Genomic DNA, 27,176 nt, shown 5'->3' on the forward strand with positions numbered 1-27,176 from the left:
AATAATAATAGTTCAAAATGCAACAACCGGCATTGGAGGAGATTTTATACACCAACACACAGTGCCGGATTTACATATAAGCTAAACAAGCTATAGCTTAGGGCCCCGCTTTCTTGCCCCCCCATGTCACTATTAATATACTTCTTAATTGTATTTCAGTTCAACAATTACTTTGATAAAACACATATTTTGTTATGTGCAAATGGCTTTAGATACCTATTAGGTCCATAAATTACCATATAGCATATATTCAACACAAAAAACAGAGACAATTTGTTGTTGACAAAGGACAGCTGGACATATAAAGGGCCCCATGACCTTCAGTAGCTTAGGGCCTCATCAAACCTAAATCCGGCCCCACCAACACTGCACTATATAGAAATCTATACATAGCACGAGCCGCGGTGCCTGCCTCCAGAAGGACAGACCGCGGCTACGCTCTTCCTTCCCTAAAACACTACATTTCCCATGAGGCAGCCGCTCCGGCTTACGGATTTAATAGGGGGCGCTTCGCCCTATGCATGCTGGGTACTGTAGTTCCTCCGACGGGGCGAGGCAGCCGCCCCGCCCTGTCTCACATGACGGCCAGGAGAATGCGGAAAAAGCTCGGCAGCGCAGAAGCCGCGGCAAGAGGCGCGCTAGTTGCAGGATGAGGCTCCTATCAAGAGCTTAAGCCTCTTTCCATGCAAACGGCAATGCAAACGCTTTCCCTGCAAAGACTTTTTTGCTTCTGTGGTGCAACGGCGTGTACAGATTTGGTTTCCTCCCCAGCGAGCGCCCGGCTGCTGCTGACAGTGTGTTTTGCTTTCGCTACTCGTCGGGTGGAGAACTCCTCTTTAGGATCCGCTTGGTGCGTTTTAAACGCGTAAGGTAGGGCCGGTGAGTCTTCTCCTGGGCGCAAATAATTGGAAACACTGCTTGCTGCCTCCCTGCGTTCAGCGAGAGCTGGACCTGCAGAAGGGAGCGGACAATTAAACGTAAAAGTTGCATACTGACCCCCCAACCCCTTGGTGCTCGGTGGCTTCGCAAGATCCCTGTTTCTTAGAGGGAGGTGTTTGCTTACTCCAGATGGGAAACCGAGATGCGCTAAACTCTGGAGCGCCTGCTTGGGCTTTGGAGGCTGCTTCTGAATGCGCAGATTTTTTTTCGCCCTCTAGGGAAAAGTGAGGAGTCCTTGCCTCCCACGTGGCTGCTCTCCCCTCCCAAGAATTGAGGAAACGGCGACGTGCGCTCCCTTGAGTTTACTTGGCTGTTCCAAACCATGGGCCATCACGACCATATGTTCAAAGTGCTGATTATTGGGGATGCCACAGTTGGGAAGACGTCACTGGTCCAGCGGTATGCCAACGATAGTTTCAACAAACACTACAAGTCGACGGTGGGAGGTGAGTTGTTTTGGATTTCTGCCCCACCCCCGGCCGCCGACCGCCGCCACCCCTGGAAAAACAACAAGCTTATTTGCAATAGATGATGAGCTCTAATAACAGATTTAATAACACAGTTCTAGTGCTATACAAGCGTTGTCTATTGCAAATATCTGCCTTTTGATTGCATTCCATCTGATGAAAAGCTCTGTGGAACTTAAAAGCTGTCATACTCTTAAGTGGCAGGGGGTTTAGTTCAATTAAAAGTGTTGCTCTCTTGTATTTTATTTTTGTTCCTGTTTCTTTGGATGTTGCATTTCTCACTTCCTCCTTTGGTGTGTCATTTGTGTTTGCACCTCTGTTGAAATAAAACCAAGTCCCTCCCACCTTCTCATACTGGGTAGCAAAACGCCATTGAGATGTCCTGGTTTAAATATGTCCATAGTTACTCATAGCCATGTATGTATTTATTCATTTAATTTCTATACCACTTTATATAATTTTTTTTAAATGTCAAAGCAGTTCACAATCTACATTAAAACATCAAATCCAAAATAAAACATTACTGAAGAAATTAAAATGGTTCATGGTGGGGCGGCAGTGGAAGCTCAGGCTCAATCACCTGGGTCTGCTCTAAGAGGTAGCCAAGATGATCTTGTAGTTGCTAGTTCTTAAATAATTGCAATCTATCATTCAACATTCAAGCTTTTTTGTTCCATAGGAGAAACTATGTTGTGAAACACTGGTTCTCTGCATAAGGAGTAGCCTGGCTTCAATTTTGTGTTTGTGTGTGTAAGACTTACTATTTTTACCAGAATTTCACCAGTATGGTGCTTTGGAAGTTATGGCTCCTTCTGTTTTAATTTCAGAGCTGAAGACAAGTGTGTGGAAGCAGCTACACTCTTCCCACTTTACATGTTGGATTGGTGGTGGCATTTTTTTTAAAGTGCATTCTCTTGAAATATCTTCAGATTCTATTTATGGAATCATAGAATTGTAGAGTTTGGAAGGGACCCCAATATCCTCTAGTCCAGCCCCCTTGCAATGCTGGAATCTCAACTAGATCATACACTCCAGATAGCCATCCAACCTCTGCTTAAAAACCAGGACAGTGGTACTGAGTGAATTTCTCAGGATTGTGATGTAAAAAGCCAAAGCAGATATCCAGTCTCCTTTGGCTTCAGTATGAAAGTCTTCTGAATTGCTTGAGTTTCTGTGGTAGATTGAGAGCCAGTTTCTAGAAAGAGTGGCCACTTTTTGGAGTGGCAGGGTGAATATTAGGATGGGACTTCCTTCACTTTGCACAACAAGCTATACCTGCTGAGAATACCTCTTCACCACCATTATTAAAGGTGCAAGAGCCCTTTTTCAATGAGCCACCCTTTTCTAAATCAGAATCCCTACGCCAGCCATTATACTCATTGTGTGATTTTGGGATAGTTAGCAGCTCTTGGCCTAATCTGCCTCAGAGGGTTCTTGCTCACAAGGGAGGGAGCTGTCTATTCCGCCTCAAGTTCCTTGGAGGAAGGATGGAATGGAAAGGTAATACTTTTGTAGCTCTCATGAATCATATGACTTGCATCAAAGAATTCCATAGATCAATTATCAAATCGTTAAGAGAAATTCCATCATATTTTAGGCCAGAGGAAATACTCTAACCTTGTGTTTTTGGAAAAGGGCGTTTCTGAACTTGCTTGCAAAGAATGGGCAGAGCAATTGTATACATCATTGGAGCTATCACCCATCTGTTGCTGTCCTGGCTCATAGCAGCCCGGGCTTAATGTGTGTGTATGACTCTTTTTTTGTTTATTCCTGTTAGATCTTGGTTTCAAATCTTGCCCCTGAAGGCAGGTATTAACTGGCTGATGTAGTTGATGGGTCTGAGGGACCTCTTGGGAGAATGAAGAGGCTTTGGATCCATCAGATCCAAGGTGTCGACTAACACTGGCCTGGAGCAGCCTGTTTTGGGGCTTACAAACAACAGAAACACTGCCAGTGATAGATCTACTGCCTGGGGAAAACTCTAACTAATAAAGATGTGCCCCACCCCTTCTGGCAGAGAGAGAGATCCACCCCATCCACTCCAGCCAGCAGATCTACTGGTCAGGATTGCTTTGGTAGTCTCTCATCATTTCCAACAGCAGTTTTTCATCTTGGGAACTCACGGCTGCTTTTAATTAAATTGAATCATGGCTGCTGAGCTAGTCCTTGCTTTAACCCTTTGTGAAATCTCTTCCCTTCTGATTCTAAATGCCCCAAAGCAAGTACCTTCTGAAGAGTCCTGTCCTGCAAGGCATGGGATTGCTGTAACCCATGTTGCTTAATTTGCAATGATCTGTAGAAGAGGCAAAAAGTGGTCTATTGTGAAATCTAGATTTGATTGTTTATATTGGTAGCTACTGGTTAACATGATTTCTTGTCGTTTTCAATGAAGGGGAATGATTTAAATTACTGGAAACAGTAATGCCTTTAAAAACTATTAAAAATGTGGGAAGGTGGGCCATGAAGCAGGGCCACCCAGGGAAAACTTAGAGCGATCTTGAATTCCTTCTTAAGAGTAACTCTGAAATTGTGGCAGAAATGGGCAAAACACTGCCACTACCCTTTTTTGTGCCACCCAAGTTTTGATCATCTGGGTAAAGTGCAGCAAGTGAGAGAGCAAGGGTCTCCATCAAATAAATGATATATTTATAGCTGGAGCTCAACATTGAGCTGAGCGATGTACCCTTTCACTGACTACAAATAACGCAGGTTCAGATGTTCTGTAAAGCTTTGTAAAGAATGGGGACTATTCCTAAGGATCTCACCTGGTGCATTAACGAAAAGCCTAACCTGAAAGGGGTCATGCTAGCGTATTGGACTCTCTTGTCCTGTCTGGGACCTTTTGGTCATTGATCAGATTGTGCAAAGTCTGGAGGGAGATCTTGGGTATGACACTGTGGGAAATACCTGGATTGCTGTGGAGTTGAGATTGCCTTTGAACAGTGTTTGAAATTCCCCAGGTGTGTTTTGCTACTGGTCCAGGTCCAGTTGCGACTACGTGGAGATTTCTGGGCGTTGGGTTGGCAATCCCAGTTTAAAAACCTCTGCCTTAGTCCATAGTTAATACCTGTTCCATTTCCCCTGTGTGCGTTTCTCCTTTCATACTGGGACAGGTGAATTGTTGTAAGAGGAAGCTACAGTCAGGCAATATAGCTGAGATCACAAAATCATAGAATTGTAGTGTTGAAAGCGTCATCTATGTAACCCCCTGGTGAATACACATACTGTTGTGGCGATCATAACCTAGGTTTAAGGTGCCGTTTGGCTGCCTAGCTTATATATCTGAATTTCTAACACTGCTTTTGAAATCGGTCCTTGCGAGACTGAGGGAAACCATGCTGAAATTGATTTATCACTGGTACATGATGCTGCAGAAACTAGGTCACATGGCGAGGACTCGTAAGTAGGTTGTGTTGGAGAGGATGCAATCGATTTGGCACAAAGTTAATTCGGCACCGAAGCGGGAAGGTATAAACAGGAAGTCTGCCTTCCTTTCTTGTAAATAGATCAAAGCAAAGAGACTGTAAGCGGAAACTCGGAAAGACGTTTGAAAAAAGACTTAAATCTTAACATCTGGAAAGAGATCTCCCCTCCGGATTGCAGGAGAGGAGGGGGGAAAGGTTTGAACTGTATTTATCTGCAAAAAAAGGGGGAAAGGAAGCTAAAATCCACCGCCTAAAACCTGGGAACGGACTGCCCCGAGATAAGGAATGCGGCTCTGTGGAAAGCCTATCGGTAAGCAGAGGACTTTTGACAGCTAACTCTGCAAAAGAGATACAGTGTTTCTGAACTTCTCCTGGTTTTAAAGTAACTGATTAAGTGCAACTGAAACTGTTGTTTTTATGTGAATTGGGGGACTTATAAGGACTATTTTCTTTTTTAAAAGTTGCAAGCTTTGGCTGTTACTGTGTCCCCCTAGAGGAGGCTTGACATTGCTACAATAACAACTGGGCTAGAGGAATTTTCCATTCCAAAACAAATTTCCAGCCGTGGGATCGACCTTGAATTCTCATGAGAGTGTTATGGCAGATGGAAGAGGAAAGTTAGAGTTGGCGCAGGAAAAAACTACTAGGTCTGGCAGACCCTATTGGACAGATACTGCGTTGCAGCGAAGGGCTTCAACATCTGGACCATCTGGAATACCAGGGGCTGCACCTCCACAGGTTAAACCAAAAGTTATGTCGTCCGAAGACGTTTTGGCACAGGCACTTGGAAAAATTAATGAATCTTTGGAAAATTTAGCTAGACAAGTAGCTGAAACAAATAAACAAGTAGCTGAAGCATCAGTTAAAATTGACCAGAATACTACAAGCATCAATAATTTGGGACAGAAGGTGAATACCAACACAGAGTCTATTGAAAAATTACTACAGGAATCTGCTTCGACTCGAAAGATAGCTGAAGAAGCAAAAGATATAGCAACTGCTACTCAGAAGAAGATACCACCGGTATATAAGCAACTGGAGGACCACGGTTTGACATTGTCTATGATTGAATTGAAAGAGAAACAAAGAAATTTAAGAATCAGGGCTGTACCAGAACGTGAGAAAGACAATTTGGCTGATTTTCTTACACAGGAATTCGCAGATTTCTGGCAACAGGATTTGAGGAAGGAAGAATTTAAGATAGAGAGTGCATTTAGACTTGGAAGAGGAGGAAGGAGGAATAAGGCGAGAGACTGCTTGATTACCCTTCGAACAAAAGAGGAGAGAGACAAAATTTTTTGACCTGTTCAGACTTCCGGGGGCGGCGCGAACGGCAATGGCGGTCCTCTTCTAATTGTGAAGAGGAGGCTCCGCAGAAACTGGGTCGTCCGCTACGGCGAAGCGGAGACCCACTCTGGAAAACCACAGGCGGCAAGAGCCTGTGGTCTCGAGGCTCGGTGGGCGCCAGAAGCGACCTCCCAAACGTCAAAGGAACCCCGTAAGGGGCTCCGGAACGTGGAGGGGGGTGGCGGCGCTGTGAGCCGTTTCGCAATCTGCGGAGCAAAGCCACGCTGCTGCTGCCGGTGAGCGCTGATCCCTTTTCCTGTAAATTCTGGATCCGGAACCAAAATCAACTTATTTGTGAGTAAAGACTGAAACACTTTAAATTTGAGGCTAAAAGCTGAATTAAAAGATTTGAACTTGGCTGAGAGCGGAGAGACGTGGAAACAGGAAGTCCGTCTTCCGCTGCCATTGAACTTTAAAAAGCAAAGAGCTGGAGGAGTGGAGGCTGAAAAAAGAACTTAGTATATGAATACTAATGTAGAAAAAAGAGTAATCTGGGACGCAAGTAAAGCTGTCATGAGAGGGTTTCTGATACAACAGAATGCAATAAAGAAGAGAAGTCAAAATGAGAAGAAAGATAAAATTTTGGGGAAATAAAAGAAAGTGAAAAGAAATTGAGAGCAAAACCAAAGTCGCAGGAGATTTTGAGAGAAATAAAGTTATATCAAGTACAATATATGGAAATGATGAATCAGGAAATAGAATGGAAAATTAAACAAATGAGACAAAAAACATTTGAATCAGCTAAGAAATGTGGGAAATTGCTGGCCTGGCAAATGAAAAAAAGACAAAAATTAAATACTATCACAAATTTAGAAGTGGAAGGAAAGAATATACATAACCCAACTGAGATTAGAAATTGTTTCCAGAGGTATTTTAAACAACTATATGCACAAGGGCCACAGAAGGAAATGGATATAGACCGATTTCTGAAGACAAATGGATTACAAAAAATATCCCAAGAAAGTAAGTTAATGCTGAACTATAAAATATCTGAACAGGAAGTAGAAGGTGCCATCCAAAACATGCAATTAGGCAAATCTCCAGGACCGGATGGGCTGACTTCTAGATACTATAGATCTTTGAAAGAGTGGCTACTACAACCTTTAAAGGAAGTCTGCAATGAAATATTGGAAGGGAAAAGGGCACCAGAGTCTTGGAAAGAGGCGTACATTACACTTATACCAAAGACAGAGACTGAAAAGACTCAGCTTAAGAACTACCGCCCCATATCGTTACTTAATGTGGATTACAAAATTTTTGCAGACATTTTGGCCAAGAGATTGAAAAAAGTATTGATGGAAGAGATTCATAAAGACCAAGCGGGCTTTCTCCCAGGAAGACACTTGTCCGATAATTTGAGGAATATAATTGATATTTTGGAAAAACTAGAAGTGAACATAAATACCAAAGCTGTTTTGATATTTGTGGACGCGGAAAAAGCTTTTGATAATATCTCTTGGAGTTTCATGAAGAAGAACCTACAAGGGATGGGGGTAGGCCAAGGTTTTGAAAACGGTATAAGTGCAATTTATTCAGAACAAAAGGCTAAACTAATTGTAAATAATGTGGTGACGGAATAATTTAGGATAGAAAAAGGGACAAGACAAGGTTGCCCAATTTCCCCATTGCTTTTTATATCGGTCCTGGAGGTTCTGCTGAACATGATTAGAAGGGACTGGTTGGTTAAAGGTATACAGGTAGGAGCCAAACAGTACAAACTGAGAGCATTTGCAGATGACTTAGTATTGACGTTACAGGAGCCAGAATCTAGTACCAAAAGAGTTTTAGAACTGATTCAAGAATCTGGTCAAGTTGCAGGATTTAAGTTGAATAAGTTAAAGACCAAGGTTTTAGAGAAAAATTTAACACCAATGGAGAGAGAGAGGTTTCAGAATAAGACAGGTCTAACAGTGGTTAAGAAAGTTAAATATTTGGGGATTGACATGACAGCAAAAAATGGGAATTTATTTAAAGATAATTATGAAAAATGCTGGGCTGAAGTGAAAAAAGATTTGGAAATTTGGTCAAATTTGAAGCTTTCACTGCTGGGCCGTATTGCTGCGGTAAAAATGAATGTATTGCCTAGAATGTTGTTTTTGTTTCAAACATTGCAAATTGTGGACAAAATGGACTGTTTCAAGAGGTGGCAGAGAGATATTTCTAAATTTGTCTGGCAGGGCAAGAAGCCTAGAATAAAATTTAAAATATTAACAGATGCAAAGGAAAGAGGTGGATTTGCCCTGCCAGACTTTAAACTTTACTATGAATCAGCAGCTTTCTGCTGGTTGAAAGAATGGTTGCTTCTTGAAAATACTGACATTTTGGATTTAGAAGGTTTTAACAATGTATTTGGATGGCATGCATATCTGTGGTATGATAAGGTCAAAGCGCATAAAGCATTTAAAAACCATATTGTCAGGAAAGCATTGTTTAATGTTTGGATAAGATATAAGGACTTATTGGAAAACAAAACTCCAAGGTGGCTGTCACCGATGGAAGCAAAAGCTCTGAAAAAGCTCAATATGGAGGCCAAATGGCCGAAATATTGGGAAATTTTGGAACAAGATGGAGATAGACTGAAATTGCAGAGTTTTGAGAAATTAAAAAACAAAGTGCGAGACTGGCTTCATTATTATCAGATAATGGAGGCATATAATCTGGATAAGAAAATTGGTTTCCAGGTAGAAAAATCAAAATTAGAAACAGAACTATTAGAATCCAAAACTAAGATTTTGTCAAAGATGTATAACTTGCTGTTGAAATGGAATACTCAGGATGAAACGGTGAAATCTGTTATGATTAAATGGGCACAAGATGTTGGTCATAACATAATGATGGCTGACTGGGAACAGTTATGGACCACAGGTATGAAGTTTACGGCATGTAATGCCTTAAGAGAGAATATTATGAAAATGATTTACAGGTGGTACATGACCCCAGTCAAGCTTGCAAAAATTTATCATTTGCCCGATAACAAATGTTGGAAATGTAAAGAAACTGAAGGTACATTCTTTCACCTTTGGTGGACATGCCCAAGGATTAAGGCTTTCTGGGAAATGATATATAATGAACTGAAAAAGGTACTTAAATATACCTTCCAGAAGAAACCAGAGGCCTTTCTCCTGGGCATAGTCGGTCAATTGGTGCCAAAGAAGGATAGAACCTTTTTTATGTATGCTACAACAGCAGCAAGAATACTCATTGCAAAGTATTGGAAGACACAAGATCTACCCACTCTGGAAGAATGGCAGATGAAGCTGATGGACTATCAAATCCGTTTATTGTGAGGACCATGCCTGTACACAAACATCAACACAACAATAGTTAAAAAATATTAAAATTCATTACATACTACGCCAACAAAACCTTCATCCCACAAAATAGAAAGAGAGGGAAAACAAGCAACGAGTTAAACAGACGATGAAGGGGTCTTTACATTGTCATCCATTGATGGACTATATGGAACTGGCAGAAATGACTGGCAGAATCCGAGACCAGGGAGAAGAGTCGGTGGAAGAAGATTGGAAGAAGTTCAAAGATTATCTACAGAAATATTGTAAAATTAATGAATGTTAGAACGATGTTGGATAGAAATTAAGTGGTTTCTAGCTGTAATGGTTTAAGGGAATATGAAAAAAGGGTTGTTAAGAGGTAAAAATCTAATGTTACTATTTTAAGACCAAAGATTAGGATAAACAAAGAGGGTAAGGATTTGCTGAACCAACAAACTGAACTGGAATACAAAAAAGGGAGGTATGAGGAGGTCCGGGAAACAAGCTAAAGAAAAATAAGCAATGGAAAATCTGAGTGTTTTTAATCATTTTTATTTTGTATTTTTTTTCCTTTATCATTTTTTATTGTAATATCTTTAAAAAAATCCTAATAAATATCTTATAAAAAAAAAGATTTGGCACAAAGTTCAACATGTGGTGGGCATGCCCTGTGGTCCAACTGAGGTGGGTGTTCCAGGAAATTACAGCCATTGTTAATTAGAAGTTTCATCATGACCCTGGCCTTGCCCTCCTTCCAGTATTTCCAGAGGCTATGTGAGGATTGCTCAATAAAGACTGCATTTGTTATTTGCTGGCAGCCGCTTGCTTAGAGATCACACACCACTGGAAAGGATCGTCACAGTTTTCGATACAAGGCTGGTGGTCCAAGGTGTGCACATAGCAGAAACAGTGATGCAGAGACATTGAGTCAGCAGGTGTGCCTTCTGTTTCAACTTTTAAACACCTGCTGAAAACTTTCCTATTCAATCAAGGCAGGTAGTTAAGAATGCACAGTTTTCTGCATTTTCGTTGCAAACCACTTTGATATTTTTATGTAAGAGTGGTAATAGTATTTAAATATAAGTAAATGAGGGGTGAGAGCAAGAGAACGATGCATTTGCAGACAGTTGAGCCATGTTCATGCCGCACATTAAAAATACTGTGATGCCTCTTTGAACAGTCATGGCTTCCCCCAAAGATTTCTGGGAGCTGTCATTTGTTATCAGTGCTGACAATTGTTAGGAGACCCTGAGACCCCTATTCACAGAGCTACAGTTTCCACATCTTCAGATTGCTCTGAAGATTTTAGTCAGGAGTCGGCAACATGCGGCCCATGGGCCAGATGTGGCCCACGAAGACCGTTTTACCGGCCCACGAGCCACCCATGAACTGAGCTGCCCGCTCAGCGAGCCCCCCGCGCACTGTGCTAAACTGGCACAGCGCAGGGACTCGCAGTGCAACGCCAGAAATTGCGTCTGTGCACACGCAGATACTGGAAATTGTGTCTGTGCATGCCCAGACACTGGAAATTGCTTCTGCGCAGGCGCAATTTCCGGCGCCACGGCCATGCACAGACGCAATTTCCAGCGCCGCGGACATGTGGAGACGCAATTTCCAGCATCACGCTGCGCTAGTCCGGCCCACAGAAAATCTCCATGGGAGTGATCTGGCCCATGGCCGGTAAACCTTGCCAACCCCTGATTTGTGTGTTAATGTGGCCTTAGGATCCCTTTTTGCATTATGTAGCTGGTCAGAGAGGGGCTGTGCAGCCATCAGTCTCTCAGAACAACTTCTGATTGGACATATTGTTGACATCTTGGGAGACAGTGGAAGAGTGAGCCTTTGGGAGTAAAGCCCAACCATTGGAGAGTCACAGCACCTGCTGTGACTGTAGAGACCGATACGGTAGAGACGTGTTTTATTGCAGGCAGGACATATTACTAAGTCACCTTCTCTCCTGAGTTGCTTCTGGTGTCTGTAAAGTATTAGCGTGTAAAGTATTGCCTCTTTCATACAGCGGTACCTCTGGTTAAGTACTTAATTCGTTCCGGAGGTCCATTCTTAACTTGAAACTGTTCTTAACCTGAAGCACCACTTTAGCTAATGGGGCCTGCCGCGCCACCGGAGCATGATTTCTGTTCTCATCCTGAAGCAAAGTTCTTAACCCGAGGTACTATTTCTGGGTTAGCGGAGTCTGTAACCTGAAGCGTATGTAACCACTGTATTAGTGAAAGCTGTATTGTTATAGTTATGTGTTTTGTGGGTTTTTTTTTAATGAAAAAAATGATGAATACATTGTGCACTGTACTGTTGTATGTCTGGGGAAAAACTTTTGAAAATGAACAGTAAGCATTACAAAGGGAGGAGAGGGAGCTTGCCGCTGTAGTCAAGGAGGGGAAAGATACAAGGAACAAGCATCGGCTTCAATTGTTTACTTAATCCTTGGGTCAGTTGATGTTGGCACAACCACACTGCAACCTTCAACATCCTTAGAGTCTTCAGCATATAGAAGATGTTTTGGGTATGGAACAGATTTGTCTTTAAAAGCTGTGTTTAATGCTACTGAAAGCTTCACAGGGACTGTGGCTGAATAGTTCACAAGCTATAGAAAGACACCAAATCTCTGGCTAAACAGCCTCCCGGTGTGATAGAATTTCAGTATATGGGTTAGTGCAGCTTCCCCACTATTTCCTATTACCTTTTAACTCCCTGTTGGAAAATCACAAATGAATAAGTAGGTCAGAGGTCATTAAAGTGAAGTCCAAACCCCACTGAGAAACTGATGTACAAAGGCCCCAGTTTTATGCCTGCAAAGGATTTGTTTACACCCCACTTTGATCAGTTGCAGTAGAGACGGGAGGGGGGAGAAGCTTTGCTATCTTTTTCTTCTCCGCAGCCTGCCTTTTTAAAAAAAGAAAAGAAAAGAAAAGAAAAGAGAGAGATGCACAACTTGCAGTGTGTTTCAGATCCACTGAACTGGATAATAGCTGTGGTCTAATTTAGTTTTGTTCCTGTTGTGCTCTGTGGGGAGGGGAAGTATCATTCTCAGGGGTCCTAACACACTTGCTGGAATGCAATTTTATTTTTTATTATTTGGTCTGTGAGTGGGAAACAGCCACAGTAGTCTCTGATTCAGGCTATGTGGCTGAGTGATGGAAAATAAACCTGTTAATGTTGCAAGTAGTCCTTTAACAGAATCTATTTCTACCAGCTGCCTAATTTTAAAAGAACACGTTGGATGTTTCTCTTTAGTTCTGTTTAGAAGAAGTTTATAAAAGAGTCCTTTTGATATTTTTCTTTAGTTCCGCTTAAGTCTATAAGATCATTAGTCAAAGAACTGAACCAAACTAGGGCAAGATTAGCCGGGCCAGCCGCCTTACTTTAAACTACCCCCTTTATATAAGGGTGACCCGAATCAAAATGATCTGATTATCTCTGGCTGCTCTTTCTGTTGGGGGTTAAGGCTTCACAGAATATGCTCCTTAAACACACTTCACTGAAGTGCAGGGTAAACTAAGAGGATCCAATGAAGAGGAGAATGGGGAGGAATTGGACAAGGAGTCATTTGCAATAGATTCATCTTTATAGGAGGCTGAGGGAGGAAAGTTCCACTTACAAGTTTACAGCTTATTTTACTTTAACGTTATGGCTGTTTGCCAGCATTGCTGTTAGAGGCTCGGATCCATCAAATATGTATTTTGTTGGTAGATTTTATATTCTGTTTTTCAGCTAGAGTCCTCAAACTGCCTGTGTGTGTGTTTATATAATATTATAATATGTAGATATTAATGAACTTGCAGCTCATCCTGAGAACATACTATAGACTTGTCACAAGAGTGCTTACCTGGCTTATTTTTTATTTTGCAAACTAAATGCCCTTTCTTGCTTAATTGAAATGTGCAGGCCACACATTCTTTGCCTGGGGTTGGGCTTCCATTATGGGATATTGTATGTTCCTGGCAGTCAAGGCATGGCGTACTGAGCCAACAAAAATGTGTTGTGATTTCTAGGCAGTGCCAGTGCTTTTTTCTGGGGATATGCAGGGGTACACATACCCCTAAACATTTTGTGAATCTACGTTCGGCCTCATTGAGGGGCAGTATTTCAATATGAGTAGGAAAATGAGAATACCCCTAAACATTTTTTTAAGGGGGAAAAAAAGCACTAGACAGTGCTATCTTTGTTTTGCAAGTGCAGCGTAGATTGTGATTGCACAAGTGTCGAGGGCACCTATTGGCTGTAATAAGTGACAACCCCCAAGGAGAACAAAGGTTCCTCCTACTCTTTTCAGGGGTAGCATGTATACAGGTCTGGACACATCTGGATTTTGTATGGAATAGAAAATGTGCAGAAAAGAACAGCCAAAATGATCAGGGGGCTAGAGCAACTCCCTTGTGAGCAAAGGCTTTAACTTTTGGAGTTGTAGGATTTCAGTGTAACTGTGACTGTGTAGGAGCATGACCACCCAACAGCAAAAGGTCGCAGCAAAGACAACATTTAATTCTAACTCAGGCTTAAAAGGTAAAGGTACCCCTGACCGTTAGGTCCAGTCGCGGACGACTCTGGGGCTGTGGCACTCATCTCGTTTTAAAGGCCGAGGAGCCGGCGTTTGTCCGCAGACAGTTTTTCCAGGTCATGTGGCCAGCATGACTAAGCCGCTTCTGGTGAACCAGAGCAGTGCACGGAAACGCCGTTTACCTTCCCACTGGAGCGGTACCTATTTATCTACTTGCAGTTTGACATGTTTTCGAACTGCTAGGTTGGCATGGAGCAGGGACCGAGAAACGGGAGCTCACCCCATTGTGGGGATTCGAACCACCAACCTTCTGATTGGCAAGCCCTAGGCTCTGTGATTTAGACCACAGCTCCACCTGCGCTTAATTTCATGCAAAAAATGATGTGTGTCCCCCCCCTCCCGGAAATGTAAACATATTAAATTACCATGCTAATGCAAATAGAATCCATCATTACTATATCCCTAGCCCTTTGGTGGGGAGGAGAAGGTAGTATTGTGGTTGAGAAAGTATGGTTTGCATCAGTCTTGCAATATGCTAACATTGGGGAGAAGGGGTTGAGACAGAGGCTGCATTCACACAGCAGTTTATTCTGGTTTCCCGACATCGCCCTACCTGTTACTTTCTGCATTATGTTTGAGTTTTCGCACAACGTAAAAGCCACTTTCAGAAATATAGTGGAGTATAGCACAAATGTAGGGGTCATTTCAGTGTTATTTGCTTCCAGAAAAAATCTGTTTGCAAATAACATGGAAACGAAAGCAGAGCCAGCTCTATATTTCTATATTCTATATTTTGGTGAATTTCTGGAAGTTGCTTTTACATTGTATGAAAGATCAAATGTAATGCAAAAATTGACAGTTAGGGAAATACTGGGAAACTGGAATAAAGTGCTGTGTGAATGCAATCAGTAGTGTACCCTGCAGCGTAGTAGGCATTTTGCAGAAATACTGTATATGTGTGTGTATGGAATGTTAAGACTGTAGTAGCTGTGGTGGGGCATTGGTGATTAATTGCTCTCCCGTTCAAAGGGGAAAATGTTGCTTCTGGTATAAACACTTAAATGGGTGTATTTGGGTGACTGTTTGATTAGTGATAATAACACTGCTGTACTTATTAACATTAAATCCCTTCATACACACACACACAGCCATCTGAAATACCATGCCTGGGCTTGCACTGAATGTAGAATTGCCAGCCTAAAATATATTTGTATTTAAGACATTTTTATACTTCACAGTTATTTGCATTTCTAAGCAGTGGTCCATTGATGACCAGTAACACATCTGGGTTATGACTCGTGAAACCTAAGTTCTTTGAAAGGTTTAGATTTGGCTTTGTGGGGAAGAGCAGGGGTCTTGTGCCTTTGACAGCTGTAGTGGACAGAAATTCAACAGCTTAAAGCGTTTCTTGTTGTAAATGGGTGAGATGGTGGACTCAAAATAAATCAGGGAAGGGCATATGCAGTGATAAAATTGACAGGCAGAAGGTCAGCAGATGAAGTTTTCTCATAACTATCTCCAGCAAACCCAAGAGCCTTTTTTGAGTTCCACTGAGATGAAGAGGTTGATTGTTTTGACAGTTGTCTCCATCTTGTCGTTGCCACAGTGAGACTGAGGCCTTGGCAGGATGGACAGACCTGACAAATGGACAATTTATTGGGGAAATTCAGGAATCCATTCAATTTAATTAGTCTTTTGGGTGGAAAAGCTATACAAGTCGTCCAACCCTTCAGGGAAGGGCTTCCATCATCAACCCAAAGGTCACAGGGTTATTACAGCTCACACCCACAGATTTAATGTATGCCCTGCCATATGTGTTGGGTCAATGATGTATTCTCCCCCCTCCCAAAAAAAATTATCTTGAAACTTTTACATAAACGTGGGTCAGTGGTGTATTGAAACAGCTCCATGGGTATCATGGCAGCAATAAATATTGAGTCTGTTGAAACAGCCATCCTGGGCTTCTCTGACACTACCAGTTTGTCAGAGAGGATACAAAGTCAGCAGTACACCAGAGGGTTTCTTGTTTTGTCTCTCTGGCCAAGCGTCAGTTACAAGCTTATGTTGATGCTGCACCAAGTACCCAAAGCTGGGTCACATCAGGTCTCTCCTAGTTCATCCCCCCAGGTCTGAGTAATACCTACCGGTTTCACTCCCTCATCGACAATTAAATTTAAGGAAGGGTTGTAGCTCAATGATAAAGCATCTGTGTTGCATGCAGAAGTTTCCCTGCATCTCCAGATAGGGCTTGGAAAGATTTCCTGTTGGAGAGCTGCTGGCAGTCAGTGTAGACAAATGAGCTAAATGGACCCAATGGTTTGACTCAATATAAGACATCGTCCTAAGTTCCTAAACTGTGAATGGTTGCTGATTTGCAGTGGACCAATCTGCCATTCAGAAGCACCACAACCAGGTGGGAGAGCTGCTTGGTAGAGCATCTTGCTCAGGGGTCACCAACCTAAGGTCCATGGGCCGGAAGCAGCCTGTGGAGGTCGTTTGACCAGCCCATGAGCTGCTCCCAAAACAAGGTGCCCGCTCGCGCACTGCGCTAAGCCAGTGGAGCGCAGTGACTTGCTTCCGTGGTGCCGAAAATCACAGGCACGCACAGAGGGATCTCTGCGGGACCGATCTGGCCCAGGCAAGATAAACCTTGCCAAGCCCTGATCTTGCTGGTTGGGGAAAGTACCTGAAGAGGAGAGAGCTCTCAGCTATCTACCCCCTCTTTGCCTTACCTTAGGGAAGCTTTTAATATCTGAAGAATTATTGTATTTTAATGTTTTGTTGGAAGCCACCCAGAGTGGCTGGGGAAACCCAGCCAGATGGGCGGGGTATAAATAATAAATTATTATTATTTATTTTTACCTGACATGTCTGCCCAAGACTGTACTGTACCATGATGATTATGATGACCCAGAGTGATTGAGAACCAAGCAAATGTGGTGTAGTGGTTAGAATGCTGGACTTGGACCTGGGAGAGCAGGGTTCGAATCCACACTCAGACATGAAGCTCACTGGGAGACCTTAGGCGGGTCAATCACTCTCAGTCTAACCTGCCTCACAGGGTTGTTGTAGGGATTAAATGAGGGGGAGGACTATGTATACCACTTTCAGCTCCTTGCAGAAAAGGTAGAACATAAATATGCAATCAATCTATAAATGATTATTATTAAATTTATTCCCACCCTTCACTAACGGGTTCCGGGGGTGGGCTGTAACCATTAAAAATTCAAAATTAAAAGCAGTTAAAACATTTCACAGGAACAGAGTGGTCCTGCACATATCAACATGGTATACAGATGGGAGTTTTTAAAAAAAGACTTACTAAGAAATATGTAAGACTTCTATCTCAAGGGGAAATTATTATATACTTATTCTTGCTGTTAGTTATCATATTTTCGGTGGAAATAATTCTGGATCCATGAACATAGAAGCAATCATCCAGGATTTGGGATGTATTACTTGCGTGAGCGTGCACATAATGTGTGCACACTCTTCTGTTTCAGAGTTGTCTGGGATAGCAACAGATGGCCACAGGAATCTGGAGAAGCCGTTGGCTTGTCACATGGTTGTAGACTGCTCTCTGTGTGGTTAAAGCTGTATGGGGGAATGGGGTGGAATGTTAAAGTGACATCTACATGGTTGTCTGTTTCCACCACTTCTCTGTGATTTACTGGAGCATAAACATACGCTTTGAGGTCAGCAGTACTCAAGAAATGCTATAGCCTGGGCTTAACATCTGCTGGAAGGAAGAACGTGAATAGTATCAAGGCAGTAGTGTAGAAGCAATTGCTGTGTTGCACAGCAGCCTAATTCAAGTGTAGTGCCTTAATATCCGTTATAAGAACATAAAAAGAGACTGTTGGATCTAGTCCAGGCATAGGCAAACTCCAGCCCTCCAGATGTTTGGGACTACAATTCCCATCATCCCTGACCACTGGTCCTGTTAGCTAGGGATGATGGGAATTGTAGTCCCAAACATCTGGAGGGCCAGAGCTTGCCTATGCCTGATCTAGTCCATGTATTCCAGCATCCTGTTCTCACACTGACCTACCAGATCCCTGTGGGAAACCTGCAAGCAGGACCCAAGCACAAGAGAACGCTGCGCTCCTGATGTTTCCAGCATGGAGGCAGAGCTTGGCCATCATGAGAACCTTACCCTCCATTCATTTGTTTAATCCTCTTTTAAGGCCCCTCAGGCCTGAAGCAGAAGTACTCATAAGCGGAGCACACTACACAGTGATTTTATTCAACCCCTAACTGATTTTATCTCTTTCTTTCTTTCCATGGTTGTCCAGTGGATTTTGCTCTGAAGGTGGTACAGTGGTCAGAGTCTGAGACAGTGAGGCTGCAGCTGTGGGATATTGCCGGTAAGCTATGAAGAGTCACTTGTTGGTTTGTGGTGGATGAAATCCCCCCCCCCCCCCAGATTTGTTTGTCTTTTTCTATCGATCAAAGATAGTTCCAAAGGGGTAGAAAATTCCCCCACACAGTAGCTGTATAATTTTCATCCATGTGTTGTTGTGTTTCACCTCTTTAGCGATACAGTTTATGCAATTTCCTGTGTAAGTCTGGAAATGGCAATTTTGGGGTAACGCCTTAAAAATGGTGCTGATGGATGGTTATTACAATTAATGGTGACTAAGAGGCATGTGTATTTGTTTGCTTTGTCATTCCACTGCCAAAGAGACAGCCCATTTAAAAAGTGGCTTGTCTCTTCAGCAATCGAAGCTACTGCCATAAAATTAGGAAGCAAAACTCAGCAGTGTGTAGGGTTTGTTACTTACCTACCAGTATGACTTCTCAGTAAGGATAACTGATATAAAAAAATAAATTCTTGAGGCAGTTTCCCCTCTCCCTCAAAAGAGTGAGTTTGGCACAGGCAGCTGCAATGGGAGGGGAGACACAAGCGACAACATTTCTTCTTTGGTGCAGTACAGAAATTGGTGAACTCCAAACCGTGGATTAACTTGGCAATCATCAGGGAATCCTAGTAGTTCTTGCAGGTTTCTTTTGGTCCCCTTCATCTCAGGGCCGGATTTAGGTTTGATGAGGCCCTAAGCTACTGAAGATAATGGGGCCCTTTATATGTCCAGCTGTCCTTTGTCAGCAACAAATTATCGCTGTTTTTTGTGTTGAAAATATGCTATATGGTAATTTATGGACCTAATAGGTATCTAAAGCCATTTGTACGTAACCAATAGGAGCCTACACAACACAAAACACTGTTGCTGTATATAGGTTTTATTTTATTTGTTTTTTATCTTATGTTTTGGAAATGCACATCCAGTTTTTTCCCTTTAAGTTTTTTTGGGGGGGCCCCAAGAGAGTGGGGCCCTAAGCTATAGCTTGTTTAGCTTATACATAAATCCGGCACTGCTTCATCTTCCTATCCATTGGTGCATTAAATCTTTAGGGTGGGGTAGGTAGCCTGTGGCCCTCCTGACGTTGTTGGATTACAAATCCCATCAGCCTCAGCCAGCATGGCCTATGGTTGGGAATCATGGAGCCTGTAGTTCAGCCACATCTGTAGGACCACGGTTTGACCATCCTGTGAACGAGTCATCCCACTTTGTCAAGTTTTCCATTGTCCTTGCCAGAAGGCAGTAAAGTAGATACAACTCCCTTGATGTTGGATCAAACAAATGTGGAGGGGGAAGCTGCCTAGGAATGAATCTGAGGTAATGCTAAAACTCCTTCGTCACCTAAACCCTCCCCAGGTCAAGAACGTTTCACGTCTATGACTCGGCTGTATTACAAAGAGGCATCGGCCTGTGTGATCATGTTTGATGTCACCAGTATTGGCACGTTCACCAGCTGCCAGAAATGGAAGTATGATTTGGACAGTAAACTGAAGCTGCCGGATGGAAGCCCCGTTCCTTGTTTGCTGCTGGCTAATAAAGTGAGTGGCCGTAGACTGAGTGTTTCCAGCTGTTTTTCTTTCTTTTTAAAAAGGCGATAAGCCCTCTGAAACTCCCCTAAAGTGCTGGGAGATAAGAGCCGTGCATGTGTGCTGTCCTCATGCTATCAGTGAACACTGGCGGCAGCTGAGAATTAGGGTTGGGGCCTAAAAAGAAGGGGGCATGGAACAGAGCTTGGAGAATGCGTCTTCTCACTGGCCTCTGACCCAGTTCCATCTCCCCACAGTTTTTAAAAGGGAGGGTGGGGAAGGTCTTGAGGCCTGCAGAGCTAAAAGTGTGCAGGAGAAGGATCCCTTTCTCTCCCCCCCTTTCTTTCATCCCCCCTCCCCATCTAAAATTGTTCCTGATATCACTAAGGAAGTGAGGAAATTCCCAAGTGGGCATCTTTCATGACCCTGAAAAAAACATATTTGAAACATCTGCTTAGGATATAAAATATCTGCACATTTATCAAACTCTGCTTTGAACTTGAGGGGTTTATTTTGAACAGTAATAAGAAATTTTTCAGGGGCAGAAGAGGCACAGATGTCTCATCATTTTACCCTGCTAATCCAAACTGCGGCAGCACAAATAGTTATAGCATCGCCTTATAATCTGCTGGATAGATCTGGCCGTGTGCAGATTTGTGGCAGAGGCAGAAAACGAATTGTACACCTCTTCCTGTCTGTTCTAAAGATGAACTTGTACTTTCCTAAATTCTCTTTTCCAGTGTGACCTTTATCCATGGGCTGTGACCAGAGAAGAAATTGATCGGTTCAGTAAAGAGAATGGCTTTACCGGATGGATTGAAACCTCTGTCAAGGAAAACAAGAATGTAAATGAGTCGATGAGGTAGGCAAATTGAATTTTTGAATGTTTTTTCCAGAGGTAATTATCCCCTAAGTATGGGCCTATGGATAACGTATGACAAAAGAGGTGAGGTCTTTAAAAAGAGAATTCCAACTTCACTCAGTTCCAAAATATCCAGTCATGCTTTCACTATGATGCAGTGTTGCAGCTAGGTTTGGAGTGAGACAGGCAGCGCCACAGGTATTTAAGTGATTTGCAGTGATACGGCTACCATTTTGGCTGTAGGCCAAGGTCTGGGATGCAATGCTCAATAGAGATTTGGTCTCAGGTGATTAGGTCAGTAGATGGAACAAGCTTGTACCCTCTGTAGGTAAGGCACCACAGCCTTGCTTATTTTTTAAAAACGGAAGTTGTTTTGGGTCCATGATGGTGTTCATTCCTCAGCAAGCCCACCTCTTGCCAGAGAAACAACTTCATTGCAAACAATGTCTGTCAACAAGGTAATGTTTTCTCAGAGGTAAATGCAGAACCCCACAGTCACATTGTGTTGGGTTTGAACAGAAGGGGTCCCCAGCAGAGAGTCCTCCCCTGTGATTTGGTTCCTGGAATGCTGGGGAATGTGTGCTGTCTGTTCTTTCTTTCTAACCTAATCCTGCTTCTTCCTAGAGTCCTTATTGAGAAGATGATGATGATGTTGTTGACGTCGTCAGGTGACACGGACATCACTCTTTCAGGCCGTGGAGACTACATCAATCTACATCAAGCTGCCGCCGCGCCCAGTTGGGGGTGCTGCTAGTTGCACCTCCCTAGGCTTCTGCATCTGATCAGAGGTCGAGAGCGCCTTTGAAACTTAGTACTGTCTTTTCTTAAGAAGTAGTACTGAACTGCCTCATGGCATTGCTGTAAGCTGCAATAGAAGACCAAGGCATCCCAGCAAGGTTGATGGAAGCCACAGTCTTGCCTGCTTATGGGCCACTGGGGTACACTTCTCCCATTCTATATTCCTCATTGCAAGTTGGGCTAACTTGGAGGAGATTGTTCTGCTCGCTGCAGCCTTTTGTACTTGTGGGAAAGTCTCCACCACAGTTGATTGAAGATTACACAGCAGGAAGAATGGCCACAAGGAGCTCTGAAAGCAAAGCCCTGGCTAACCTGGCTGTGTCTAACCAGCGTACGTGCTAAATCTTGCACTTTGAAGCAGACTGCCTTTAATGTATCCTCTGTGGAAACATGCTGTGATTCTCCCCCCTTGTGACACAGCTGCACAACTCTCTCTTACCACAGCCCTTCTTGAGGTGCCATATTTGCCAGGATAAGCCTATTGCTGCTTTTGTGTGTGTGTTTTCTGAGAGTGGCTGCATTTAAGCTGAAGGAAAAAGACCAAAAGGGACTCTGGCCTTTTTTGTCCCTGCTTTTATGTGGGAGATACAATTGTCAGGTCCTTTTCCTGTGACCATTTCATTAGTGAGCCCAGCAATGAATTGAGGTAAAAGCTGTAAACTGCTTTGCATTGATGCACCTTATTAGAGCAGTAGCAATGTTTTTATGTTTTTATAGCCCTTTCCCTGGTAGGATCTCATTTGCCTCTTTCATATTCTGATAAATTACTTCCTCTCGGAGGCCGTAATATGTGGGTGTAGATAGCCATCATGCAATGCTATCTTGAAAGCACGTCAATGGGTTTTAGTGAACCGAGGGGGTAAACGCAGAATAGAGAACACAGCAGGACAGAAGGCAAGAATTAAATCTCTCCTGTACCTTTTTGCTACCAGCCGTTTCCTGCCCTTTGTTTTTGCAGAAAATACAAAATTGTAATTTACCAGTTTTTAAAAATTCATAATTCAGAAAGGTTAACTTTTCAAAATGGTGAGTTGTATTAGGGTGCTTAAATTTCTTAATCTATTTTTAAAAAAATAAACAGCCAAGGAGATGCATGTGTAATGGGTAAAAGATTCTGTGGATGAATAATGTGTCCATATTCAACCAAACTCTGAAATTTCCTGGATGATTGGGTAAAAGCAAATTTATTCAGGCCAAAAAAGAAAGATCTATTAAAGCCTTGCAATGTTTGAATCTTTGCCTGATAACATTACAGTTATTTCAAACTGTCTGTCTGAATAGGCTAATGGGCACAACTTCTGGATAAGATATAAAATATATATTCGGACCATTTTCTCAGTTATGTAGACAAGAAGGCACATTATTTATCCATTGGACTCGTTCTTGTTATAGGGTATTACAGGTTATGTATTTTGTAAATAAAGTTTATTAAACAGTTGCTGCTAAAAGGATAACAAGCAGTGGATGGGGAACTGGAATCTCTCTAGATATCGTTCAAGATGGTAATAACTTTATTTTTAATGTTTTTAAATGATAGTGAAGGACACCGGCAAGTTTCTTTGCACTGTTTCTGAAAACTGCAGGTAGAAGTACTAACCACAGAGAAATTCAAGCTAAATGCTTTTAAAGGGGATACTCTATAGACCACTAACGTGGTGCCCTCCAGAAGATTTGGACTACAATTCCCAACAATTGGAACTGATGGGACTTGTAGTCCAAAACATCTGGACGGCACCATGTTATTGAAGAGGGATCTATAGAAAAAACAATGTTAGATAACTTGGTTGTGTTTCGGTATATTCAAATATCTCATTGTACTCTTTGAAATGGGAGCACAACAAAACTAGCCTTAGATTGCTTCTGTGCAATTGGAAGTACAAATTACAAAGATTTGAGGTCTTTAAAACTTCTGCCTGCACTAATTAAGTAAGTGGTAGGAGAAGAACCTAAGGGCTTTCTAGAAATAGTTCCTTTTCCACATGATGGTGAAAGTATATATGATACAGTCATACACCTGAACTACAGCACTAGCCCTTCCACTTTGTACCATTTTCGAAAAGCTGTATATAAAGCAGAATTTGACAGCTGCCTGGCAGAAATTACTGCTGGGTTATTGGCACACAGATCCATTGGACATGAGCTGTTTCAAGCAACATCTCTGACAGCCGTGATCTATAGGAGAGAGTTTTTGTATATCTCCCTTTGAATGTACTTGTGCACTGACTTACAACTGCTGTTTGGTTGTCTAAGTTAATATATCTGGAGAGATCTATGCAACAATGGTTGATGTGCTATGGTATTGGGAGGCAGTTGCAGTCAGTAAACCTGCCCTCCAACCACAGTTGGACTCCATCAGCCCCAGCCTTCATGGCCAATGGTCAAGGATGATGGACATAGAGCACTAAGTTGGGTGGAGTTGTAGGACCCCCCCCCCATCTGTGTGAACCCGTGTATAGCATTGTATAGGTAGACATTGACAATATATGCACATTATCTTTTCCACATGCAGTTCTATTTTTGTGCCTTTTGAATAGCTGATGAGAAATTTTAAAATCTCTCAAGCCACTATCTCATGGAGCTGCTACTGTATATTCTTGACTTGCAAACATATAAAGGTAGCTAGGGAAACAGCTGACTTTCCAAAGGGCTGTCTTTAGAGGACCAACTGGAATGCAAGGTATATGATCAAAACACTAGAACTTTCACATTTGAAAGAGTGCTTTGCAAAACAAGAAATGTCTCAGTGTTTAAATCCTGTGTGTGTTGGTACTAAGTGCTGTGCAAAACTCTTTCTGCCAAGACATAATGGACATGTTACCTCGCTTGAAGTGCTTATTTTATGTAAGCTTTTAAAATAAAAACAGAGTGGTGTGTTTTATTTTTTACACCTCATGCTATACTGATTGCTTCTGATCTAAAACTTTTATGCCATTTTTTCTGGTTGGAAGTAAACTGAAAGCAATTTGCTAGAGAGAGGCTCAAATGGGAGCTGCTGTTTCCTTTTAGGGGAGGGGGGATGTATTTCTTCTTGGAGATTCCTAAACCTTCCACTTAGCATACAAGAAAAGCTGTCTTGGTAGCCTTAAGCAAGGTTGCTCACGAAACTGTTTTCGGGTTTGTAAATTCATTGTGCTTTATTTATGGCTCAGTCCCCTCCCTCTCTCCATCAGATTGCAGTTCTTTGATTGCAAGCCGTGAGATTCTATAAATGGTTGTCTTCATCCAGATGGTATTCTAGGACTACGTATAGGCCAGAAGAAATTCCTCTACCCCTCCCCCAAATTAAAGTATGATGTACGATTTTGTATAATTAAATCCTTATTCTGCTTTGTAGCAGCATTGCCTATGTGTAGTGCACAATTCCTGCCACTTCCCCCGAGAGTACAAAATCACACTCAATTAAGCATGGGTACTGTAGAGACTGGATGTGCTGAATTAAGATTCCCATCCCCACTGGTTTGCACCAAGCAGTGCCTTAGTAATATGGTTTGATATCTGGGGCATGTCCACATGAGAGGCTTAATCCATGTTTTGTTGGCTCACATTTTTCCAGGCCATTTATATGACCTCAAACTGATGTTCTCAGTCTGCTCAAAAGCCAACTTTGGGGTTTGTTTGTTCTTGAAAGCACAGTGTTGGTGGGTTTAAGGCTCCTTAGTGTTACTTTTCCATTTCTTTTTAAAATGCATGGTTTTGAAATGTACAGAGTTGTATCTGCTGAGTGAGCCTATTGCCATGCATCTGAACCTCAGTGCTGCTACATCTCCAGTTTCTGCCATTCTAACAGTGTGTTTTTAATCTCATAGTTTGCTAAAACCATTTTAAAAACACATATTTGCACAAGAATGCATAGAAGAAAATGCATTTTAGCAAAAATAGAAATGTTTTTAATCACTCCTTTGCCAGTCAGCACTATTTTAGCACAGTAGTTTTTACCCCTCCCCCCAATATTTTAGTTGGTGCTAAATATTTTTAACCTACTTCTTGAAAAAGTTATTAAAGTTATCATGCAATATAAAAGCACTTTAGCATAAATTGAACAATTCCCTAAAAACAAGAGTATAAATAAAAGGGTTTTTTTTAAATGAGAAAATTATATGCTCTTACTTGTGCCTTCCTTACCAATATGACTATGTCACATTTACTTGTCTGGATGTTACACTGCATGTTGTATGCACAACAAAAGTGTGATTCTTCCCTGCCCCAGGGAAATTGAAATGTTACAACTGTGTGGAGCATTCACGGGGAAAGTGAATGGACCACCTTCCATTAATTTGAACAATGGTCATTGAAAACTCACCTGAAACAGCTGGTGTTTTTCTCAGAATCTCACATATTTTTTAAATACACATTTGAATTGCATTGTTTTATATGTTTAAAAGTATTTGTTCTTGTGTCAGAAGGACAAATGAGGTTTTAGTTGTGCTGTTCAATAAACCAATGCAGTGTTGGAAAAACTAAAAATCTGAAATCAGCCTGACTTTGCTTGTTCACATCTACTGGTTTCTCAGTTTATGCAGTTGTGGGATGGAACTGTGGGTGTCATCCAGACTTTTTTGCTTATTGGGATTGACTAGAGGTGATTCCAAGGCCCTTCCTTTAATCCATTTTGTGTCTCAAGCTTTTTGTGGTGACATAAGTTGCTAGAACAACCCTAAATATGTGCATACAGGTAAATTTGCGGTGATTTCCAAATGATGAATTCTGGAGGACTGTGGAACCCCTCTGGTTAAATCATCAGGTCTTTTGGACTGGGTGCTTTTTAAGGCTTTGTGGTTGTGGAAGAATTTGGGAAGGAGGTATGGCAGCTAGCAGCCACTGTATAGGTAAAGTAGGGGGTTTTCTATAATGTTGGTTAAAATAGCAGCTGAATTGCTTCCTGTTTTCCCCAAATATATTGCACAACTTTGGAGGAGATTTAGATGGGAGAGCTAGACACAGTTGGGCATTAAGTTTAGTCATAGACATTGATTGTACTATTCTTCATTGGGTAATAACATTGGGATCTATTCAACTAAGCAAAATGTTCTGTCACTACAAGGATTTCTGCTTGTGCAATGGAATGATCTCCCCCTCTCCTCACTCCATTCACCCCCTGAATCTGTTCTGGGGGCTCTACCAAGCTCCCAGAGCAGATCTGGGGACAGCAGGGCTAGTGCTAATCCTTCCATTAGTGCAACTATTTAGTGAAATACTGCCTTTGAACATTTTATCTGTACACTGATTTTTCCCTAAAGACTGCAGAAATAGTTGCACTTCCAGTACTATGAAGAAAGTAACTGATGATGGCATCTGTTTTGACTTCTTTATGTTGGTCGTGAAAAGCTCCATCAGTATGAATCCAGATTTTGTGTTGGCACAGATCACACTAGAGGTGAGTGGTCAGTCCTGGCATTCTGCCCTGAATGTGGGTGGTGTGCATTTTGACGATGGTTCAACTTGCCACTTGATGATCTGATAAGAATAAGATGAACTGCCATGATTTATGAGGCCTTCATTTGGTCATGAACAAGTGCATAGGTTAATTTTTATCAGTAGACCAAGACAGTTTGCGTGTAAGGAGCAAAATAACCCTCAGCAAAGTCTGTTTTGTTCCCAATGCAACTGTTTGATTGTGGGTCAGCAGTATACACAATTGGGCTTCACTACACTGGCCTCTACAC

At 42.2% G+C, this 27,176-nt stretch overlaps 1 protein-coding gene across 3 annotated transcripts; it reads left to right on the forward strand.

Annotated features, from left to right (window-relative positions):
• The first annotated feature begins 578 nt into the window (after positions 1–578).
• RAB29 (RAB29, member RAS oncogene family) lies at positions 579–24,400 on the forward strand. 3 transcript variants are annotated; one of them, XM_081009113.1, is made up of 6 exons: positions 579–879; positions 1,158–1,385; positions 18,262–18,333; positions 19,684–19,865; positions 20,594–20,715; positions 21,340–24,400. In XM_081009113.1, the coding sequence occupies exons 2-6, from the start codon at positions 1,262–1,264 to the stop codon at positions 21,467–21,469; spliced, it is 630 nt and encodes a 209-aa protein (XP_080865239.1). In that variant the 5' UTR covers positions 579–879; positions 1,158–1,261; the 3' UTR covers positions 21,470–24,400. The 3 variants fall into 3 exon arrangements, with proteins under 3 accessions (XP_080865239.1, XP_080865240.1, XP_080865241.1); XM_081009114.1 differs by having other exon boundaries at positions 579–870; XM_081009115.1 differs by having other exon boundaries at positions 579–850.
• The last annotated feature ends 2,776 nt before the right edge of the window (positions 24,401–27,176 follow it).

Source organism: Podarcis pityusensis, assembly GCF_964106645.2.
Source record: "Podarcis pityusensis genome assembly, chromosome: 6".
Lineage (NCBI taxonomy): Eukaryota > Metazoa > Chordata > Lepidosauria > Squamata > Lacertidae > Podarcis > Podarcis pityusensis.